Below are 25,093 nucleotides of genomic sequence, written 5' to 3'. Positions count from 1 at the left end.
ATTGAGTCCCACATCAGTCTCCCTAAAGGGAGCCTGCTTCTCTCTCTACCTATGTCTCTGACTCTCTCTCTGTGTCTCTCATGAATAAATAAAATCTTAAAAAAAAAAAAACTTTAATTAAAAAAGATTTTAATAAAGACAAAACCATTGCATAATTATAATGAAATTAATCCAACAAGAAGATATAACAATTGTAAAAATCTATGCAACCAACACAGGAGCAACTAAAAACATAAAGCAAACATTCAGCAGACATAGAGGGAGAAACTAACAGGATACAATAACAGAAGGGGACTGGGACACCTGAGTGGCTCAGCAGTTGAGCATCTATCTGCCTTTGGCTCAGGGCATGATCCTAGAGTCCTGGGATTGAGTCCCACATCGGGCTCCCTGTAGGGAGCCTGCTTCTCCCTCTGCCTGTGTCTCTGCCTCTCTCTTTGTCTCTCTCATGAATAAATAAAATCTTTAAATATAATAATAATAATAGAAAGGGACTTCAATACCTCACTTATATCAACTGATAAATCATCTACACAGAAAATCAATAATAGTCACTTTGATCAATGATACATCACACAAATTTAACAGACATATACAGAACATTCTATATCGAAACAGAATAATACACAACCTTTGCAAATGCACATGAAACATTCTCCAAGACAGATCATATGTTAGGCTACAAAACAAGTCTCAATAAATTTAAAGATGACTGAAATCATATCAAGTATCTTTTCCAGCCACAAAAGTATGAAACTAGGAATCAATTACAAGGGGGGAAAAAAGGGAAAAAACAAACACATGGAGACTAACCAATGAATTAGTCAAAGAGAAAATTGAAAAACAGCTGGAGACAAATGAAAACAGAAATATAACAGTTCAAAATCTTTCATATGAAGCAAAAACAGTTCTCAGAAGGAAGTTTACAGCAATACAAACCTACCTCAAGAAACAAGAAAAATCTCAAACTATCGAACCTTATATCTAAGGTAACTAGAAACAGAATAAACAAGGTCCAAAGTTAGTAGAATGAAAAAAATTATAAAGATCAGAGTGAAAATAGGTGAAATAGACTAAAAAGCAATAAAAAAAAAAAAGTCCAGGAGGGACACCTGGGTGGCTCAGCAGTAGAGCATCTGCCTTCCACTCAGAGAGTGATCCCAGGATCAGGATCAAGTCCCCTATCAGGCTCCCTAAGGAGCCTGCTTCTGCCTCACGTCTCTGCCTCTCTCTGTGTGTCTCTCATGGCGTGATCCTGGAGTCCCGGGATCGAGTCCTACATCAGGCTCTCTGCACAGAGCCTGCTTCTCCCTCTGCCTGTGTCTCTGCCTCTCTCTGTCTCTAATGAATAAATAAATAAAATCTTAAAAAAAAAAAAAAAAAAAGCTCCCAATAAAAGTGCCTGGGTTGCTCTGTTGGTTAAGCACCTGACTCTTGATTTTGGTTCAGATCAAGATTTTAGGGACATGAAATTGAGCCCCCACGTTGGGACTCTAGGCTGGGCATGGAGGGTGCTAAGATTCTCTCGCCCTCCCTCCTCCCACTCCTCCCCCCCCCCAAAAAAAAACAACCCACAACTCCCAACAAACAAAAGTCCAGGACCAGATGGCTTCACAGGTGAATTCTACCAAACATTTAAAGAAGCATTAGCACCTATCCTTCTCAAACCACTACAAAAAATAGAAAAGAAGTGCTTCCAAATTCATTCCTCAAAACTAGATGAAGACATTGCAAAAAAAAAAAAAGAAAGAAAGAAAGAAAAGAAAAGATAGTAAAGAAAAGAAAGAAAGAAAGAAAAGATAGTAAAGAAAAGAAAAGAAAAGAAAAGAAAAGAAAACTACAGACCAATATCCCTGATGAACACAAATGCAAAAATCTTCAACAAATTACCAAACTGAATCCAATATACATTCACCATGATCAAGTGGGATTTATTTCAGGGATGTAAGGATGGTTCACTATCTGCAAATCAATCAGTACAACATGTTTTTTTTAAAGATTTTATTTATTAATCGTGAGAGACACAGAGAGAGAGGCAGAGACACAGGCAGAGGGAGAAGCAGGCTCTCTGCAAGGAGCCTGATGTGGGACTCAATCCCGGGATTCCAGGATCATGCCCTGAGCCAAAGGCAGATGCTCAACTGCTGAGCCACCCAGGTGTCCCCGTAATACAACATATTAACTAAATGAAGGATAAAAATCATGATCATCTCAAGAGATGCTGAAATAGCATTTGACAAAATTTAACATCCGTTCATAATAAAAACTCAACAAAGTGAGTTACAAGGGAAAATACTTCAACATAATAAAGGCCATAGATGAAAAAAATCACAGCTAACATCATACTCAATGATGAAAAACTGAAAGCTTTTCCTCTAAGATCAAGAACAAGACAAGGATGCCCACTCTCACCACCTTTATTCAAAATAGTACTGCAAGTACTAGCCACAGAATTCAGACAAGAAAAAGAATTAAAAGGCATCCAAGTTGGAATAAAAAAGCAAAACTGTCACTATTTGTAGATAACATGATACTATATATATAGAGAGAAACCTAAAGATGCCAACTAATTAATTCAGTAAAGTTACAGGATACAAAACTAATATACAGAAATCTGTTGAGTTTCCTCTCCCCTCTGCTTCTCCTGCTCATACTTGCTCTCTCTATAAAACAGAAGAACAAATATTTTTTTTAATGGAGGGGGAAGAGCACCTGGGTGGCACAATCAGTTGAGCATCTAATTCTTGGTTTTGGCTCAGGTTGTAATCTCAGGGTGATGAAATTGAGCCCTTCATCGGGCTCCGTGCTCAGTGCAAAGTCTGTTTAAGATTCACTCCTTCTCCTTCTGCTCCTCCAACTCATGCTCTTGTGCTCTCTAAAATACGTGAATAGGGACACCTGGGTGGCTCAGCAGTTGAGCGTCTGTCTTTTGTCCAGGACATGATTAAGGATCGAGTCCCACATCAGGCTCCTTTCAGGGAGCCTGCTTCTCCCTCTGCCTGTGTCTCTGCCTCTCTCTCTCTCTGTGTGTCTCTTATGAATAAATAATTTTTTTTAATAGGTAAATATTGGGACGCCTGGGTGGCTCAGCAGTTTAGCGCCTACCTCCCGCTCAGGGCATCCTGGAGACCCGGGATCAAGTCCCATGTCAGGCTCCCTGCAGGGAGCCTGCTTCTCCCTCTGCCTCTCTCTCTCTCTCTCTCTCTCTGCATCTCTCATGAATAAATATTTTTTAAAAAAGGTAAATAAATCTTAAGAAAAAAAATCTGTTGTTTTTATACACTAACAACAACCCAGCAGAAAAAGAAAATACGTTTAAAAAAATAAAGAGAAATTAGGAAAAACAATTCCTTTTATGACTACACCAAAAAGAATAAAGTACCTAGTAATAAATTTAGGCAAGGAGGTGAAAGACTTGTATTCTGAAAACTATAAGACACTGATGAAAGACTCTGAAGACAATACAAATAAATAGAAAGATATACCATATACCATGTTCATGGAGTGAAAGAATTAATATTGTCAAAATGTCTACACTACCCCAAGTAATCTGCAGATTCAATGCAAGCCCCTTCAAAATATCAACAGTATTTTCCACAGAACAAAGAATCCTAAAATTTGTACAGAGCCACAAAAGACGGGATGGGACACCTGAGTGGCTCAGCAGTTGAGCGTCTGCCTTCAGCCCAGGGCATGATCCTGGAGTCCCAGGATCGAGTCCCACATCGGACTCCCTGCATGGAGCCTGCTTCTCCCTCTGCCTAGATCTCTGCCTCCCTCTCTCTGTGTCTCTCATGAACAAATAAATAAAATCTTTAAAAAAGAAAAAAAAAAAAAAGAACCAGAAAAGACTACAAATAGCCAAGCAAGCTTGAGAAAGAACAACACTGAAGTATCATAATACCAGATTTCAAACTATACTACAAAGCTATAGTAATCAAAATAGTATGGTACTGGCACAAAAATAGACACAGCTCAATGGAACAGAATAGAGCCCAGAAATAAGCCCATGTTTATATGCTCAATTAGTTTACAACAAAGAAGGCAAGAATATACAATGGGGAAAGACAAAAGTCTCTTCAATAAATCATGTTGGGAAAACTGGACAGCTACATACAAAGAATGAAACGGGACCATATTCTTACACCATACACAAAAGTAAATCCAAAATGGATTAAAGACCTAGATGTAAGTCTTAAAACCACAAAACTAAAAGAAGACATATGCAGTAATTTCTGACATCAGCCTTAGCAACATTTTTCTAGATTTTTCTAGATATGTTTCCTCAAAAAAGGGAAACAAAAGAAAAAATGAATAACTGGAATTACATAAAACTAAAAAAACTTGTGCACAGCAAAGCAAACCATCAACAAAATGAAAATGCATGGGATGCCTGGGTGGCTCAGTGGTTAAACGCCTGCCTTTGGCTCAGGGCATGAACCTGGGGTCTCGGGATCAAGTCCTGCCTCGGGCTCCCTGCATGGAGCCTGCTTCTCCCTCTGCCTATGTCTCTGCCTCTCTCTCTCTCTGTCTCTCATGAATGAATAAATAAAATCCTTTAAAAAAAATGAAAAGGCAATCTACTGAATTAGAAAAGATATTTGCCAGTAAGATATCCAATATATAAAGAACTCACACACCTCAACACCAAAAAACTCCCCCAAACAACCCAATTACAAATTGGCAGAAGATGTGAATGGACATTTTCCCAAAGAGGACATACAAATGGCCAACAGATATAAAAGATGCTCCACATCACTGATCATCAGGGAAATGCAAATCAAATCCACAATGAGTCTCATCACCTCACACCAGTCAAAATGGCTAGTATCAAAAAGATGAGAAATAACAAGTGTTGACGATGAAGTATATTAAAGAGAACTCTTCTGCATTTTGTGTGTGTGCAGGGGGAGAGCGAGGAGGGGGGGAATGGATCAGCCACTCTAGAAAACTAGAAATATACATGATCCAGTAATTCCAATTCTGAGAATCTGCCTGAAGAAAATGAGAACACTAATTCATCCCTGTTTACCACAGCATTATTTGCAACAGATAAAATATGGACACAACTAAGTATCCACTGATAGATTAATGAACAAAGATGTGGTGTGTGTGCATGGAAGGGAGTATTACTTAGCCATTTAAAAAAAATGAAATCATGGGGCACCTGGCTGGCTCTGTTGCTAGAGCATGCACCTCAATCTCCAGGTCATGAGTTCAAGGCCCACACTGGGCATAGAGATTATTTGAAAAAAAAAAAAAAAGGACAAAACATCTTGCCATTCACAGCACTGATGAATCTATGGGGTATTATGCTAAGTGAAATAAGTCAGAGAAAGACAAATACCATATGATTTCCGTTATATGTGCAATCTAAAAAACAAAACAACCAAATAACAACAACAAAAGCAGTTTTATAAATACAGAGAACTGGTGGTTGCCAAAGAAGAGGAGTGAGGGATATGGGCAAAATAGGGGAAGGAGATTAAGAGGATGAAAATTCTAGCACTAAAAAAATCACAAGGATTAGAAGTACAGCATAGACAATCGTCAATAATATTGTAATAACTCTGTTTAGTGACAGATAAAAAAGTATACTTACAATGAGCATTTGGAGGGAGAGGGAGAAGCAGACTCCCTGCTAAGCAGGGAGCCCAACTCAGAGCTTGATTCTAGGACCTCAAAATCATGGCCTGGGCCAAAGGCAGACACTGACTGAGCCACCCAGGTGACCCTTTTGTAATGCATATAATAGTTAAATCATTATGTTGTACACCTAAAACTGATATTAATGTCAACTATACTTCAATAAAAAAGAGGAAGGTGGGAACATCAGAGAACTTGCACTTTCTGTGTTTCAGTCATGTTAAGACACAAGAAAGCCATCTGCAAACCAAGAGTCCTCACCAGGAACCAAAGCAGGAAGCGCCTTGATCTGGACGTCCTTTTCAGCTTCCAGAATTGTAAACAAAAAATTACTGTTCTTCAAGTATCCAGTCTATAGTATTTTTTTTTATAATATTTTGTTACACCTAAGACAATTCCTGTTTATTCCTGAGTGGTATTCCATTATATAGAGATAACTACAATTTGTTTATTCATTCAACTGTTTTTGGTGGACTTTGGTTTTTTTCCCCTTTTACCACTAAAAATACAGCTGCTTTCATAGATCTTCTGTTCATAGATCTTTGCATAAACATATGCTTTTATTTCCCTTGGATAAATACCTAGGAATGGGATGGCTGGGTTGTATGAAAGCTTATGTTTAATGATAGAGACACTGCCAAATGCTTTCCAAAGTGCTTGTACAATTTCCATTCCTACTGTCAGTGGATCAGAGTTCCATCTGCTCTACATGCTTGACAACATTTGGTATGGTCAGAGTTTTTAAATACTGATTCTAAAAGTACACAGTGGTTAAGTCATTGTGGGTTTAATTTTTCATTTTCCTAATGACTCCAGCTTCTCTTTATGTAAATTTTTGCCGTAACTTTTTGAAATATCTATTCATACTTTTGACTGTTTTTTAAAAATTGTTTATAACTATTGATTATAGGGAAAAAAAAAAAAACTATTGATAATAGGGACACCTAGATGGCTCAGTAATTAAGTGTCTGCTTTTGGCTCAGGTCCTGATCTCGGGATCCAGGATCAAGTCCCGCATCGGGCTCCTTGCAAGGAGCCTGCTTCTCCCTCTGCCTGTGTCTCTGCCTCTCTCTCTGTGTGTCTCTCGTGAAGAAATAAATAAAATCTTTTAAAAAAAAATTGAGTTATAAATGTTCTTTCTATATTTTAGATGCTTGTCCTCTGTTGAATTTTTTTTTTAAGATTTTATTTATTTCTTCATGAGAGACACACAGAGAGGCAGAGACATAGGCAGAAGGAGAAGCAGGCTCCCCGCAGGGAGCCCAATCCAGGACCCCAGGATCACGACCTGAGCCAAAGACAGACGCGGGACCACTGAGCCATCCAGGTGTCCCTGTTGAATATGTTTTCCAAATAAAGTCCCTCTGTTCTTCTGGGTCTGCCATAATGCATACATTGGTCAGCCTGCTGGTATCCCTAAGTCCCTTAAGCTCTTTCCTTCATTCTTTTTGCTGCTCTGACTTGACAATGTCAAATGACCTATCTTTTTACAGATTCTTTATTCTACCTGATCAACTCTGCTACTGAGCCTCTCTAGTAAATTTTTCAGTTTAGAAAAATTGCTCAGCTCTATCATTTCTGGTTGGTTTTCTTTTACTGCTTCTATCTCTGTTGATATTCTCATATTATCTATGAATTGTTTTCTGATATTGTTGTCTGTGTTCTCTCAAGTCCATGAGCATCTTTAGCAGTTGTTTTAAATTTCTGTCAAATAACTCAGAGGCCTACATTTTTACAGGTCCAGTTTCCAGACATGTGTTTTGTCCTTTTGATTAGGCCATGTTTCCTCATTTCTCTGTATGCTTTGCGATCTTTTGTTGAGATTTGGGCATCTGAAAAAATAGCCAACTCCTCCAGTCACTAAGAACTGGCCCTGTGCAGGGGAAGACCTTCACTAATCTCTCTAGCTTAGAGGTTCTGGGGTCACTCAAATCTCTTCTGGGAATGCACATTCCCAATGCTTGTGTGTGTTAACTGCATATATGATTGCTTTTAAATATTTTAGTTTCAAAAAAAAAATTTTTTTAGTTTCCTGGAGAGGCTCTCCCTTGCTTCTTCTTAGAAGCCACAGCCACTTCCTACCCCCACAGGAAGGCACAGGCATCTCCCTCGCCTCCCCATACCATACCTGCTGCATAGTAACCAAAGAGGTTTTTATAAATCCAATCAAGATCCAATTGGTCCTCTGATATCTTCACTGTCAGAGGCAGCTCTGAAGCCTGCTAAGTAGTCCTCCCTGCTTAACTGTTTGTTGCTACAACCTCTACAACGCAGAATGACCTTCAGATTTCAAATACCCATGACCTCATTCCATTTCTGTGCTGCTCTTGCTTTGCCCTATACAGTCAGAAATTTCCTCTTTGACTTAACCCTCATCCAAAGCCCAGCCCCACTAGTGACCCATCTGAGTCCTAGTGGTTCTCAAAGATTTCTCCCTAACCTTATCCTCCAGACTGAATGAAATTTCCCAGATCCCATCAAAGTCACCACAAAATTCATGAAGTCCTTTGAATGGAATAAACACTAGCTCCAAGGACAGAGTATTAATGTGCCAACTCCTGTACCTCTGTATCCACTCTTCTACTGGTACCCTTCATCAGCTATGAGTCTACCCTGCCCTTGACATGTCTTCCCTCCATGCCACTTACTTCTCTTACCTTGAGTAAGTGAAACTCAATGTCCTCAACCAGATATCCAAGCAAGAGGTCCAGTTCTCAGCCATCACCTTTCCTTTCCTAGTCTGAAAACAGTTTTATCATCATTACCTACAGAATGCCCCTCCCAAATACAACTGACCTAATAGCCACAATATGTTGGATGTCTCCATCCTGAAGCCCTCCCCAGAATTCCAGATAGGAGTGTCCAGCTGCCTACTTGATGCCTTCATTCAGTGGTCTCTGAAACATCTCAAATCTTAATATAGCCAAAAGAAAGTTCCTGATATCCCTAGTGAAAATTACTCTATGATCAATTTCCCCATATCAGTTGAAATTTTCATTCTTCGTGTTGCTTTAATCAAAACCCTAAGGGCTGAATCCTGTGCTTCACTTTCTCACTGTTCTAGAAAAACGGTTTATGTCGCCCCCCCCCATTCGTATTTTGACACTCTACCCCCCCCCCACACACACACACACACATACAACTTGATGATATTAGGAGCTGGGACCTTTAGGCAGAAATTAGGAAGGAGGCCTTCACTAGACAGAATCTGACCATGAAGGCATCCTGATCCTAGACTTCTAGCCTCCAGAACTGTGAGAAATAAATATCTGTGGTGTATAAATCACCTAGTTTGTGGTATTTTGTTACAGCAATACAAGCAGACCAAGTGTGACTTCCCTTGCACATTAGGAAATCTAGTTGACTCTTAAAAATAGATCCAGAATCCAGCCACTTCTCCTAAGCCACCACTCTGTCCCATGAACCTTCAACTGGGCCACTACAGTGGACTCCACCCTAGTTTTCCTTCCTCTTCCCTCATACTTAGGATCTGTTCTCTACAATGCAGCCAGATGAAGCCTGTTAAGACCTGGTTAAAATCACCTCCCTCCTCTAATCCAAAATTCTCATCACCTCCAGAACAGATAACCAACTTCACCAGCAGCCATTCCAGTTCTGAATCCCATCTTACTGCTCTTTTTTTCCCCACCTGAAGGAAAGAGAATCTATGGTTTCCTTAATGCTCAAAGATTACCTCTACCTCCAAGCATTTTTACATCTTGGTATCGACAACCTTTCTACACCTGCTTACATCAGGTGCAAAGAATGAAAATACCTCCGTATAATCCCTGATATGGACCCAGGGCGGAGCCTTGGGTTTCTCCAGGGTCCCTACACCCAAGGTCTGGAATAATGGCACTTAAGAGTCCCCAAACACTACAATACAGAAAATATATGAGTGGGAGTAGGAGTCAGTGAGGGACTGGGATACTCTCCCAGTGGATACATGAATACACACGTACCTGTGTAGGTTCCATAAGTGCGTCTGTAACCATGTTTTAACGGGCAGTCTATAGATAAATACAATGTCCGGTTTCAATGGGCTCGCGCTCCTGTGTACTCATACCTGGTAGGTAGGCCAGGTAAATCTATGCCTGCTGTTTATCTTACTAGTTCTGTGTCCTCGAGGAAATATTCAACCTCTTAATGCCCTCAATGTCGCCAGCACCATTCTTCAGTCCATTTTTCCAATCCACAACCTTTAGAAAGCTTTTAACACCCTAACGGAATTCGTAGTGCTCTTTTGTTTAAAATTCTCTAGAGCTTCCAGAGTCCTGAGAATGCCAGCAGAACCCTCGGCTTGTTATTCCAGGTGTGACTCCGCCTCGAACACGGTTCCTCAAAGGCACCAGGGTCCACAGCTTTCCCGAATACTCCTGGCTCAGTGGCACCTCCAGGCCTTTGTACAAGGGGGTTCCTCTGCCTCTAACACCCCCCACACCTAATCACACCACATCAGTAAAATTAAAACAGAGGAGCTGAGGTGTCAGCTTTATTCAGAGCTATTGTCAGAAACGGGACCCCACCTACTAGTGCCTCATCGTCCCAGACAGTAAGACCTGGGTTCGAGGACGCCAGCAGGCGCTACTCCCCCCGGAGCTTCAGGGTCTGGGAGGCGATAAGGGGCCGCAGAACGCAGCATTTACCTGAGCCGAGTCCCTCAGCGTGGCTGCCGCCATCCGGCCCTGTGGGCGGAGCGGGGCCGGGAGCGGGCAGGGGTTTCTCAGACCGGCCCTGGTGCAGGGCACCCCGGGCGGCGTCGCCGAGCCTCAGACCTGCCTCTGTGTGGTCAACGACTCCTCTGAGTCCTTCTCCCGCAAGCCACCTCAGTGCAGACCCAGCGCTCCGGAACTTCTGCCCAGATGAACACAGGGGAGAAGCCAAAATGACCGCCCGGAGGAGGACGCCGGAAGTCCCGCCTTGCGCTGGGTGTCACACACGGAAGGCCTCTGTTCTAGACCTTCACTGGCTCAGCGAGGTGGCCATTAGACGCGGAGCACACAGGGTAAGGTAGTTCCTGCGGATTCGGATCCCGTTGATAAGGGCTCTCCACAACGGACCTGCAGTCGGCCAGCGAGCTGCACTAGGAGACGGCGAGTCCGAGAGATTAGAAAGGTCTTTGCCCCCCCCTTTTTTTTTTTTTTGTCTTTGCCCCTTCTTAAAGAAGTATTGCTCAAGTTTTGGGGGAGTGTTGTGTGTTGCCTGTAGCTGTTCACCCAAGCGTTTGGGGACATGTTCTTTTGGACTCCGTGAAGTTCAGCTTGCTCCCAGAGGCAAAAACATTATTTCAGATACTCCCAAAGGCTACAGATCCAAATAACATTTATCATCCGTAGTCATGAGGGCTCAAAATGTGTCCACGGGTAGCAGAAGCTAACATGTCACGTTGCAGTTTAAATCCATACACCATGAAGTGTTAGAGCCAGTTTTATCAGTTGTTCTATGTTTGATCAGGGACGAGAGAAAAAATAGATCAGGTCATGACAGGAAATACTGAGGGGGATGTTGGGGTACTCTGAAGCAGGAATACAAAGGTGATCTCTGTAATTACCACAGAAAACATTTCCCTTGACTGTAAATTGTGTCCAACTTAGCAACACATTTATCTCTCTGACATTAATCTCAAAAACAGAACTGTGAAAGATGTGCTATTTTGATACCAGACAGTGGCTTCAGTGTTCACAGGTGTTAGCATGTATGAAAAGGGCTCTCTGATTTCCAAAATGTAGGAAGTAACTTAAATCTATGATCTCATCACGTTACTGGAAAGTGGTTATCATTTCCCCTTTGATTACAGGGAGTATTCTACATGAGGAACTGGTATTATCTGAGAAACACAGTTGTAAAATGCAAATTATACAAAGCTATTAATAATAGCCACATAAGGGGATCCCTGGATGGTTTGGCGCCTTCGGCCCAGGGCGTGGCCCTGGAGACCCGGGATGGAGTCCCACGTAGAGCTCCCTGCATGGGGCCTGCTTCTTCCTCTGCCTGTGTCTCTGCCTCTCTCTCTCTCTCTTTCTCTCCTGAATAAATAAATGAAATATTAAAAAATAATAACAATGGCCACATAATGATTCAGAGATTGTGTCAGAAATGTCTTAGTGGAAATACCAGTGAATGGTAAAAATGTGAAGATCGTAGAGAAATTTTATAAGTGATGTCTGAGAAAAGATGCAATTAACCTGAGCACGTGACTAAATCATGCTGCAGACTCTCTCTCCAAATTTGATTCTTATTCATTCTTGAAATTAAGCAATACCAGCATTCAGGGAGAGTGAACAGGGATATTAGGAATAGGTAGAATTGGGCAGCCTGAGTGGCTCAGCAGTTTAGCACCGTCTTCAGCCCAGGACATGATCCTGGAGACCCAGGATGGAGTCCCATGTTGGGCTCCCTGCACAGAGCCTGCTTCTCCTTCTGCCTGTGTCTCTACCTCCATGTGTCTCATGAATAAACAGAATCTTTAAAAAAAAAAAAAAAAGAAAAGAAAAAAGGGAATAGGTAGAATCATAAAAATACAAAGGGAAGCTAACATATCTTGTTTATCCACTTTTCTAACAAATAATCAGAGTATTCGGCTTCAAGAACTTATTGTAGATGCATAAGAGACATTCAAACAAAGAGACAAAAGACTTCTACCCTCCTGGGTGTTATGTTATATACAAGGAGGTCACAGAAATCATGGAAAAAAAAAAAAAAAAAAAAAGCCTAAGTCATATAGCATCTTGGAATGTGGTAGGCACAAGGGAAGAACATAGGTGAATGCACTTAATAATATGGTATTTATATTACAAAGCACAGTAAGGTGGACCTCTGATAATAGGGTCATTGAACAAAAACTCGAAGGATATGAGGAATAACTATATGGGTATTTTTAGAATAAGTTCTAGGCAAAATATGCAGGGAACTGGATAGGTTTGGTAGGTGGAACCCTCACAGGGCTCCTAAGCATTTGAGGACTCCAGCCAAGTTGGCCATTAGCCTGACTTGCTCACTGCAGAGACATATGTATGTGAGAAACCTTGGCTCTGCCTCTGGGAATCTGCAATATTTCACTGTGGTGGACTCCAAGACCTGGAACTAGGTAGCCTAATTTTTCACAGGATCCTGGTTTTCAAGTTTGATTCCTAGACCTTTACCATTCATGTCACCTGGTGACTTGTTTGAACTATTCATTCTCATTTCAGAAACTAACCTAGTGAAACAGAGATTCTGTGGATCAAGACCTAGCTTCCATGTTTTAACAATTTTCCAGGTGATTCTGATATAACATTCCACTGTACTGTTGTGGTTTCTGTGGACCAGGTCACAGTGTTCCTGAAAATAACAGGAAAATCCTCTAAAATCTGCAGGATTTTTGAACTGATATAAAAAAAAAGAACGGATCAGTACAGGTTATTTTCCCTAATAAAGAACACTATATACAATTACAAAATAGAATGTAAAGGCGCACCTGGGTGGCTCAGTTGGTTAAGTATCCAACTCTTGGTTTCAGCTCATGTCATGATTGTAAGATCAAGCCACCTGTCAGGTTCTGTGCTCAGAACGGAATCTCAAGATGCTTTCTCGCTCTCCCTCTGTCCCTCACCCCGCTCTCTCTAAAATAATTAAAGTCTATTAAAAAATACAATGTGAAAAGTCTAATAGTTGTACCTCCTGGAGAAAAATATTTAGAGTACAGCATTATCTTTTCAGAATTGTGTCTGCACATGTATCACTTTGTGTCTGAGTTCAAATACATTCCTTTATAGTTTTTCTCAGTAAAAATTAAGTCAGACTTTATACACCAATCCATATTTTGATTTTTCTCAATACATCTAAAGCTACTTTCTCATTTTACACTCAATATCTGATATTTCCTTCTCTTGAAACTTTGTAGACCTAAAGCTGCCTTCTTTTAAAGACTGTTTTGCATTTTGTGCACTGGCATGTACTATAACTGGCCAGCTGCTGTGAGGGAGCAGGGCTTATGGCTATTCATCACCTTTCAATCCCCTTTCTCCAAGGCCCCCTTCTCCAAGGCCAAAGAAACTCCTCAGAGGCAACTAGAGTGCTCCAAGTGCTGATCAAGCTCCTCTGTAAGTTCCCTGTGGGCAGAAACACCAGACCAAGTAATGATAGCATGAAGGTCCAGAGGCTGGCAGCTGTGTCCTAGTTCTCAGAATTAGCAGACATTCCTGATGCAGAGTCCATGAGGCTGCATCCTGACACAAGGGCAGGTCCCCAAGATTGCATGTGCAAGAGAGGAGCTAGCACTGCTCAACTGCACAAGGGGTATCAACTTCTTGAGTAGGAGTGGGACCTCAGCTTCTGAGCCTGAAATAAGGACACTGTCTCTGTAGGAGGAAGCTGGGATGCAGCAGCTAGCTGGTGGCAACTGCCTACACCTGACCTCTGATGCTAGAGTGAGGGTCTTCACCTCTGGGGCTGAGGTTTGAGAGAGGCCAGCCTGAGGTTTCAGAACCCTCCTGGGTAGGACTCCCCGGAAAAGACAGACACAGGATTCTAGCTCCCTCTGGAGCACTGGGTTCTGATCTGTTACCCTCATCTCTGTTGTCTGGGCTCCACTTCCCTATAATAGGGTTAGAAAGTGCCCTTGCCCTGGCAGAAGACATCTCATCTGCTGTGCTGTCATTCCGTCAAAGAACACAGCCCCATGGGATCCCTGGGTGGCGCAGCGGTTTGGCGCCTGCCTTTGGCCCAGGGCGCGATCCTGGAGACCCGGGATCGAATCCCACGTCGGGCTCCCGGTGCATGGAGCCTGCTTCTCCCTCTGCCTGTGTCTCTGCCTCTCTCTCTCTCTCTCTGTGTGTGTGACTATCATAAATAAATAAAAATTAAAAAAAAAAAGAACACAGCCCCATGCTGTGTGCTGTCCCACATGTGAAGCAGGAACTCCATGTATTTTGCCCTTTTTATAGTTACTTATGGCAGGTGTGTTACTGTACACGTAGACAAAGGCACTTAACAAATGCAAATGCCCACCCCAATGAATTTCTAATGCACTATTTAGTAAATGGTGCTGTCTAGTCCTCTTACTTGAGGACTAGTTCACATTTTCTTGAGAACATGTACGTAATAGGTTGTATCTGCCTGACTGTATAAAAAGGTGAGATTTCTTACTGACTTCACAATATCTTTATTAGATTGCCTGTGATGCACATCACATCTCTTTTAATGCTTACTAATAATAAAACTGTTCTTTCTCTTCTACTGTGTGCAAAGATTTTCTGGGTAAGCAGGTATTTTGTTTCCCCAGTAGATCCTCCTACCTCAGAACTCCAAAATGCTGAATGTACAACCCCAAAAGTGAACTCTCAACTATTAACTTTGGATGATAATGATATGTCAATTTAGGTGCATCCATTGTAACAAATGAACCACTTATATAGGATGTTCATAGCTGGGGAGACTGTTCATATAGGCACAGGCAGGCATATAGGAACTCCCTGTACTTTCTGATCTTTCATAGTTATGAACCTAAAACTGCTCTAAAAGAATTTTATTTCAGGGGCACCTGTGTGGCTTAGTGGTTGAGCATCAGCCTTTGGCTCACGTTGTGATCCCAGCATCCTGGGATTGAGTCCCGCATCAGGCTCCCGGCAGGGAACCTGCTTCTCCCTCTACCTATGTCTCTGCCTCTCTCTGTCTCTCTCATGAATAAATAAATAAATCTTTTCTAAAAATAAAACAGGTTTATTTCAAAAATTAAAATCCATTTCTAACATTTTAGAAAGTCATCTTTGAGTAATAATTATTTTAACATTTTTATAATAAAATATACATAATAAAAATTTACCATTTTAACCATTTTAAGTGTACAATTCAGAGGCAGTAAGTACATTTACATTGTTGTGCAACCATTAAGACTACCCATCTCGAGAATTCTTACATCATTCAATGAGGTCCTTTTGTTCTCATGGAGCTTAGGGCCTGACACACAGAAATGTTCCGGTTCTCCAAGTGTGAAACCTCTCCAAAATGACCAAAAGACATGTCCTCTTGGGTCTTTATGAAGGCTTTATTACAGTCATGATTGCCAAGTCATTGGCCATTAGCTGATGCAACCTTCCAGCCCCTCTCATTCCCTGGAGGTGGGGGACTAAGGATAGGGACTGAAAGTTCATCATGTGATTGCTCCTCCTGGCAAATTGCCTCTGAACCTTGGGTGGGTTTGGAAAGGAAAAATCACCTTCATTAATAACAAAACACTCATTTTACCTTTATGGCTCTGAAGTGTTTTCAGGATCTGCGGACGAAGACAAATATATCTGAGAAATTATATACTATATAATAATACAATATTTCTTATAAATCATTGTATCATACCAGCAACAAATGGAATTTGAAATAAAAAAAGTTACTGTTTACATAATACCCTCAAAATGGAATACTTAAGTATCAATCTAACAAAACATGTAGAAGATATACATGGGGGAAAATTACAAAATTCTGATGAAAGATATCAAAGAAGAACTAAAAAAAAAAAATGGAGAGGTATACCATGTTCATGAACAGGAAGACTCAACATTGTCTAGATGCATTTTCCTCAAATTTATCTATATTCAACAGAATCTTAATAAAAAATCCCAGCAAATTATTGTGCAGATATTGACAAACAGATTCTAAAGCTTGTATGGAGAAGAAAAAGAGCAAAAATAGCTAACTAACCCAATATTGAAGAACAACAGAGCTGAAGAGTGACACTACCTAACTTTAAGATTACTATAGAGCTACAGTGAAGACAGTGTGTAACTGGCTAAAGGATAAAAAGATTAATGGAACAGAATAGTCATCTTAGAAATAGACCCACAGGGCAGCCCAGGTGGCTCAGCGGTTTAGCACAGCTTTCAGCCCAGGGCATGATCCTGGAGACCCGGGATCGAGTTCCACGTCAGGCTCCCTGCATGGAGCCTGCTTCTCCCTCTGCCTGTGTCTCTGCCTCTCTCTCTCTGTCTCTCATGAAAAAATAAAATCTTAAAAAAAAAAAAGAAAAAGAAATAGACCCACATAGTCAACTGATCTTTGACAAAGTAACAAAAGCAATGCAATGGAGCACAAATAATATGTTCAACAACAACAACAAAAAAATATGTTCAACAAATATGCTGGAACAACTGGACATCTACATGTGAAAAAAAAAAAAGAAAGGATCTAGACATAGCCTTTATTCCCTTCACTTTAAAAATGAACTCAAAGTGGATCACAGACCTATGTATAGCAAGAACAACTATAAAATTCCTAGATGAGGGACACCTTGGTGGCTCAGTGGCTGAGCATCTACCTTTGGCTGAGGGCGTGATCCTGGAGTCCCGGGATCAAGTCCCACATCGGGCTCCCTGCATGAAGCCTGCTTCTTCCTCTGCCTGCGTCTCTGCCTCTCTCTCTGTCTCTCTCATGAATAAAGGAATAAAATCTTTAAAAAAAAATTCCTAGATGATAACATAGAAGAAAACTTAGATAACCTTGATAACTTTTTCAATACAAAACCAAAGGCATAATTCACTACAGAAATAATTGATAAAGACTTCATTAAATTCAAAACTTCTGCTCAGCAAATGACAATGTAAAGAGAACAAGAAGACAAGTCACAAACCATAAGAAAACATTTGTAAAAGACACATCTGATAAAAGACTGCTATCAAAAATATACAAAGAACTCTTAAAACCCAAGAGTAACAAAACACTCAAAAAATGGGCAAAAAAATACCAAACAAACAAAAAAGGGCAAAAGACCTTAACAGAAACTTCACTAAATAAGATACACATACCACCACTGAGCATATGAAATGATGTTCTACATCATAGGTCATTAAGAAACTGCAAATTAGGGGTCCCTGGTGGCTCAGTCGGTTAAGCATCTATCTGCCTTTGGCTCAGGTCATGATCTCAGGATCTTGGGATCGAGCTCTGCATTGGGCTTCCAGCTCAACAGTCCCTGTCTGCTTGTCCCTCTCCCTCTGTCCTTCACCCTCACTTGTGCTTTTTCTCTCCTGCTCTACTCTCTCTCAAATAAATAAAAATTTTTTTCAAATAAATAAAAATCTTTTAAAATGAATATTAAAAATGAATATTGAAACGAGATGCTACTACACACCTAACAGAATTGCCAATATCAAAAACACTGACAATATCAAATGCTGGGGAGAAGGTGGCACAACAGGAATTATCATTCATTTCTGGTAGCAATGCACACTTGCATAACTACTTTGGAATATAGTCTGACAGTGTCTAACAAAACTAAACATACTCTTAATACATTGATTCAGTAATCAATCACATTCCTTGGTATTTACCCAAATGGGCTAAAAACACATCCACACAAAAACCTGCAAACAGATGGTATAGCAGCTTTATTCATAGTTGCCAAACTGGGAAGCAACCAAGATTCACTTTAATAGATAAATGGATACATAAACCCTAGTATATTTAACAATGGAATATTATTCAGCACTAAGAAGAAATGAACTCTCAAGCCTTGAAAAGACACAAAGGAATCAAAAATGCATATTACTAAGTGAAAGAGGATAATCTGAAAAGGCTACACACTGTGTGATTCCAGTTATATAACATTTAGAAAAAGGCAAAACGTTGGAGACAGTAAAAAGATCAGTGGTTGCCAGGGATTAAGGTTAGGAATGGATGAATATGCAGAGCATGAAGAACTTTTAGGGCAGCAAAATTATTCTGTATGATAATGATATCATTATATGTTTGCCAAATCCATAGAATGTACAACACCAAAAGCAAACTCTAATTTAAACTATGAACTTCGGTGATAATGATGTATCAACTTAGGTTCATTGATTGTAACAAATGAACCACTCTAATATAGGGTGCTCATAGTTGGGAAGGCTGTGCATCTGGGGACAAGCAGACAGTATACAGAAACTCCCTGTACTTTCTGCTCTATTTTGCTATGAACCTAAAACTGCTCTCAAATAAGTTTATTTTAAAAAATTAAAAATAGGCACGCCTGGGTGGCTCAGCAGTTGAACATCTGCTTTCAGCTCAAGGCGTGATCCCAGGATCCAGGATCAAGTCCCGCATTGGGCTTCTTGTGAGAAGCCTGCTTCTCCCTCTGCCTGTCTCTCTCTCTCTCTCTCTCTCTCTCTCTCTCTGTCTCTCATGAATAAATAAATAAAATCTTTTTAAAAATATAGATAGATAGATAGATAGATAGATAGATAGATAGATAGATAGATAGATAGAGATGCCTGGATGGCTCAGTGGTTGAGCGTCTGCCATCAGCTCATGGTGTGGTCCAGAGGTTCCTGGGTTGAGTCCCACATCGGGCTCTATACATGGAGCCTGTTTCTCCCTCTGCCTGTGTCTCTGCCTCTTTGTGTATCCCTCATGAATAAATAAATAAAATCTTAAAAATAAATACAAATAAGTGAAAATAGGCACCTGGCTGGCTCAGTTGATAGAGCATGCAATTCTTGATTGCAAGACCATGAGCTTGAGCTCCGTATTGGGTGTGGAGCCTAATTAAAATTAAAAAAATAAAATTAAAAATAGATTATCACACTTTAAAGCTTTTACATAATTAAAGAGGAAAACATACATTTAAAGGCATGGAATGTAGAGGAGTTTGAGTAGCTCTTCTTTTCCCTTTGATCTCTGGGTGAAAGATGAGTCAAAAATAGGCTTATAGTAAAAATTTCCTAGAGCTAGTTACTTAAGAAAAAAATTTAGGCATTACCTACCATACTGTTAGATTGTAGAGTATGAGGACAAAAGTCTTTTTTTTTTTTTTTTTAAGATTTTATTTATTCATGAGAGACACACACCGAGAGAGAGAGGCTGAGACACAGGCAAAGGGAGAAGCAGGCTCCATGCAGGGAGCCCGACGCAGGACTCGATCCTGGGTCTCCAGGATCACGCCCTGGGCTGAAGGCGGTGCTAAACTGCTGAGCCACCACGGATGCCCACAAAAGTCTTCTCTACTTACTCTTAGCTCTTCATAATTATTCAGAACCTCCAGATTCAAGAAACTGATCAATGACTATCATCCAAGTATATTTTGAATCTGAGTCTTAATATATTAGCACATGATTCTAGAAAGAAGATGGAGGAGGATCCTAGTCACATACATCAAGATTTTCAATGCATAGCCATGCCATCTGCCCTGTCCAACAACAGAACCTTGGATGTTATCCTCATGAGAGGAGGAGTATCAGGTTTAGAACCCAAAAGAGACTGGGATTCAGAGAGGAACACCCCAATAAGGAGCACGGTACACCAGGGCCATCCCTATAATTGCTGGGGTTTTTTAAGATTTTTTTTTAGTTATTCACAAGAGACAGAGAGACAGAGAGAGAGAGAGAGAGAGAGGCAGAGACACAAGCAGGGGGAGAAGCAGGCTCCATGCACGAAGCCCAATGTGGAACTCGATCCTGGGTCTCCAGGATCACACCCTGGGCTGAAGGAAGCGCTAAACTGCTGAGCCACAGGGCTGCCCAAGACTTTATTTATTTATTTATTCACAAGAGACAGAAAGAGAGAGGCAGAGACATAGGCAGAGAGAGAAGCAGGCTCCATGCAGGAAGCTGGATGCGGGACTCAATCCAGGGACTCCAGGATCACACCCTGAGCCGAAGGCAGACGCCCAACCACTGTGCCACCCAGGTGTCCCTAGCCACAGGATAATTTACTAAATGTATGCAGTGACCATGTACTAAACTTTTATGAAAGAGAGACACAGGAAAATGATGAGCCATCTGGAGTGGCTTCCTAGACTTGGAATATTCTTCATATGGATTTATTCCTGGCAAATGAAGAGGAAATATGACTGAGTTGAATTTAGGACAGGTCCTAGATGTCGGACATTTTCTCTTTTATATTATTTAGTGGAATCTTCAAGAATGGAGTCGTAGGAGTTTTGATGTAGTTATGAAACCTAATCTTTTTTTTTTTTTTTAAGATTTTATTTATTTATTCATGAAAGACAGAGAGAGAGAGAAGCAGACACACAGGCAAAGGGAGAAGCAGGCTCCATGCAGAAAGCCCAACGCGGGACTTGATCCTGGGACTCCGGGACCACGACCTGAGCCAAAGGCAGACACGCAACTGCTGAACCATCCAGGTGTCCCAAAACCTAATCTATAGCTAGATTGTTATTTTTGCCTTCTATCTGCTGTTCCACCTGCCGTTCGAAATCCTCACGTTGCCTCTTCACACTGCAGAATCATGAACATTTTTATAAAACTCTTGTAGATGGGATCCCTGGGTGGCGCAGCGGTTTGGCGCCTGCCTTTGGCCCAGGGCACGATCCTGGAGACCCGGGATCGAATCCCACATCAGGCTCCTGGTGCATGGAGCCTGCTTCTCCCTCTGCCTGTGTCTCCTCCTCTCTCTCTCTCTCTCTCTCTCTCTCTCTCTCTGTGACTATCATAAATAAATAAAAAAAAAATTAAACTCTTGTAGATGATGGCAACAGTATGGGGCACCTGGGTGGTTCAGTTGGTTAAGCGTCTGCCCTTGGCTCAGATCATGATTTCAGGTTCCTGAGATCCAGCTCATCAGGCTCCCTGCTCAGCAGAGAGTCTGCTTCTCCCTCTGCTTTCCCCAACCCCTGTGCTTTCTCTCTTAAATAAAAATAAAAATTAAAAGGTAACACAGTATGTGGGAGGCTCCCAATTCAGAGAAACTCCAAATCTTATGACACCATCCAGAATATGACTGTTTCTCTGAGGACACACTTAAGAAATCAGGATTATACTTCCATGGAAGAATTATATGAACTGCAAAAAAAGAAAAACCTTCCCTCCCCTCTTAAACAGAGAAAATATAAATTTAAGGAAGAGACTTAGTTATTTCAGGTAAAAGGTTGTATGTGGTTTTATCAGTTTCAAAATTCAAATGTTTTCCTAAGATGCTTTTCCTAACTTAAACCGCTTTAATCTAATCTCATCCTGTCTCTTGACATGTTTGCTCTTTCCATTCTTCCTACTTACAAATATCTCTTAAATCTTTTACTTCTGGTCTGAGTGACTGAGTGGATGAGGCAACTGATGTTTGCTAAAAGTTCATTTGTTTTACAAATGGTGTATGTGGTCATGAATTATACATTTAAAATCTTGTAGGAAACTTAAGTGTTTGAAAGAAGAAATACTGGCAGATGGTCTGACCCAGAGCACACTGGCAGCAAGGGCCTTCTCTACCTTGACCTTTACAAAGCACTCGGGCTGCATAGCAAGCTTGCGCCGTATAGGCAGGAAACTGAGGCGTAGAGGGTCCAAGGGCTCGATCAAGATCACACTGGTGGTGTATGAACTGAATGGGACCGTCCATAGCCGAGAGTGGTCAGTGAGGACTTATAGAGAAGTGGCTTATATGTTTGCGAAAAAGCATCCTGGGTTCATTGGAATCAAACTCATTTATACGGATCACAGATTTAAAAATGTGTCCTTCATCATGAAATCCGTGCAAACAGCCATGGCGCTTCGAATCATGTTCCCCAGGATGGTGGCAGGGTTTGACCTGGTGGGGCATGAAGACACTGGCTACTCCTTGTTTGACTACAAGGAGGCTTTGATGATTCCCACCTTGCATGGTGTTAAACTGCCTTACTTTTTCCATACTGGAGAGACAGATTGGCTGGGTACTTCCATAGATAGAAACCTTTTGGATGCTCTAATACTGAACTCTACCAGGATTGGCCATGGATTTGCTTTGACCAAACACCCAGCAGTCTGGGCTGACTCCCGGAAGAAGAACATTCCCATAGAAGTCTGTCCCATCTCCAATCAGGTTCTGAAACTGGTGTCTGACCTGCGAAACCACCCTGCTGCTGTCCTGATGGCCAGTGGGTATCCCATGGTGATCAGCTCTGATGACCCAGCTATCTTTGGTGCCAAAGGCTTATCCTATGATTTCTATGAGGCCTTCATGGGCATTGGGGGAATGGAGGCTGATCTGAGGACAAACAGCTGGCCATGAACTCCATCAAATTCAGCACCTTGTTGGATATTGATAAAAAGGCTGCCATGAAAACCTGGGAGGAGAGATGGGATAAGTTTGTAGCCGACCTGGCCAGGTGGCCAAAGTGAGAAGATAGCCATTTATTACCATATTCCTCTGCTTTCCTCTGCAAGCTGTTTTCACCTTCGGTCAGTCAGTCTTGAACCCACTTCAGTATGGTTTCTATCTCCATTTCTTTATCAAAACTGCCTCATGAAGGTCATCAATGGCCTCCACGTTGCTTGACTCTCAGAAACACTTAAACAGTCTACCAAACTCATCTTTTTGAAATATTATTTTCTCTCAACCTCAGGCCATCAATTTTCTTGGTTTCCTCCTTTCTCTCTGGCCATTCCTTCCAGGGTCCCTTTTCCAGAGGGTCTTCTCTATCAGATCTCTGTGTTGGAATTCTTCAGGGCTCAGTTTTGCTGCTTTTTGCTTTTCTGTTCACATCTCTGCTTCTCTCCTCTACTTTTCTCTCTACTCAATAGTCTTTTTCTAGGTAGTCTCATCCATTCCTTTGCTTTTAAATATCATTTATTTGCTGATGATCCCCAGTTTATTCACTTGGATGGTTCACAGGAATCTCAGAAACCTATGTGCAATTCTGAACTTTCAATCTCTCCTTTCAATCTTTTCCTGGTCTTTCTCATCTTGGTAAATGGCACCTCCATCCCATCCCACCGAGTTGCTCTAAGTAGAATTTCTCAGCAAAATTCTTGATACTGCTTTCTTCCCTGTTCCCTACATCAAAATGTACCTTGAATTCTGCACACCTCTCTATCTGTATTGCTGTTGGCTGAGTTCAAGCCGCTATCACTTCTTGTCTAAGTTATAATAGCCTCTTAGTTGATCTCTCCTTTCTTCTCTTTGCTTACTTCATTACATTTTTCACAGAGCAATGACTTTTTAAAAATTAATTCAGATTACTCCATTGTTTACTACTCAGTGCACTTAGAAAAACTCAAATGTTTCAACAGGGCATATAGCATCCTCCGTAACCTGGATTCCTTCCAGCAGCATCCCACCCTAGGCTCCTCTAGAGCACCAGATTCTGGCCACATTGGTCCTTTGTTCCTCAAATATCTCAAACTCTATCCTGCATCAGAGTCTTTTCTCATTCTCATTGCCTGGGAGAGTCTTTCTTTCCACTTTTGCCTAACAGACTCCTGTTCACCCTTCAGGCTTCACTTTTAATGTCCCTGTGTCAGAAAAGTTTCCTAGACCCCTAACCTGTTAATATCTCTCATGGCACCTTGCTTTTTGTCTTCAAGGAAGGAAATACCATAATAATATGGTATTATCTTACCATAATTTGTAATTACGTATTTATTTCTGTGTTTATAGTCTTCACTTCTACCAGACTGTAAGCTCCCTGTGGGCAAGTACTGATGATTGTGAACCCAGAGCCTTGCTCCATGCCCCAAACCTAGTCAGTACTCAATAAAGGATATGTTGAACAAATGGATATAACCTGTATGTTTTGAGCTGGTTGCTGAAGCAGGAGAGAACAGAGCAGAGTCTCCCCCAAAGAAAAGACCTCCCGTGATCAAATTCTGGCTCCTGACCTGGTTTTCAGGAGAAGTAAGGCAAGAAGCCAGCCCTGTCTTCACTTGACTAAAAGAAGTGTAGGAGGATCAAAGAATTCATTAGAAGTCCCCAGAGGATTCAAGTGTCTGCTCATTCATCACCCATCACCTGCACCTGAGCTCAAAGGCCGCAGCCAACCCTCTCTCCATTAGTAGTTTATCACTATTTGGCTCATGACACTGGAAAAACTCTTGGTGATTAGAGGTCCTCAACCACAGGCTGGTACCCAGATGGAACAAGATGACCTTTCAGCTCCTGTCCAATTCTGACAATCTTTGATTTATTGCCTTAACCAACCCCAGTAGATAGTATATAGGTCCCAACTCTGCCAACTTATGTTTAATAAATGGTGAAAATGGAAAAAAAAAAAAAAAGAAAGAAGAAATACTGTCTCAAATAAAACAAAACCACCTAACACCTAAGGAACCATGGAATTGTCCTGACAGAACATGCATGCGCAAGAACACACAAATATCATTTGTGATAAGGAAAGCTGTCTTCCCAACTTTTGAAAAAGATGAATGTGTTTGGTTTTATCTATATAACTAGGATTTCAACAGCTCTCATCAAGAGCACAGGGTAGGTTTTTCTCAGTCACTGCGGTCAATAGATGGACCTCAAAACACCAAACCTTACTGCTTTAGTTTTCTTTTTTTTTTTTTTAAATTATTTTTTATTGGTGTTCAATTTACTAACATACAGAATAACCCCCAGTGCCCGTCACCCATTCACTCCCACCCCCCGCCCTCCTCCCCTTCTACCATCCCTAGTTCGTTTCCCAGAGTTAGCAGTCTTTACGTTCTGTCTCCCTTTCTGATATTTCCCACACATTTCTTCTCCCTTCCCTTATATTCCCTTTCACTATTATTTATATTCCCCAAATGAATGA

General features: G+C 41.1%; 2 protein-coding genes across 3 annotated transcripts in view; one reads left to right on the top strand and one right to left on the bottom strand.

Moving 5' to 3' along the window:
* The window catches only part of LOC112643341 (zinc finger protein 132-like), a 28,335-nt gene extending 17,621 nt beyond the window's left edge, over positions 1-10,714 (bottom strand). Inside the window, exon 1 of one of the 2 annotated variants that reach the window (XM_049096616.1) lies at positions 10,293-10,714. The gene's annotated coding sequence lies outside the window, so the exon portion shown is untranslated. The remainder of the gene's footprint in view (positions 1-10,292) is intronic. The other variant, XM_049096656.1, reaches the window with a different exon arrangement.
* Positions 9,672-24,583, top strand: LOC112643660 (adenosine deaminase 2-like). The gene is given in 3 exon segments (XM_049108344.1): positions 9,672-9,715; positions 21,738-22,573; positions 22,576-24,583. Coding segments are annotated over 3 exon segments (1,008 nt in total). The 3' UTR covers positions 22,704-24,583.
* Positions 24,584-25,093: the final 510 nt, after the last annotated feature.

The sequence above is a fragment of the Canis lupus genome, chromosome 1, assembly GCF_003254725.2.
Source record: "Canis lupus dingo isolate Sandy chromosome 1, ASM325472v2, whole genome shotgun sequence".
Taxonomy (NCBI): Eukaryota; Metazoa; Chordata; class Mammalia; order Carnivora; family Canidae; genus Canis; species Canis lupus.
Note: the sequence above shows the minus strand (reverse complement) of the source record. Positions and strands in the feature narration are given on the sequence as shown.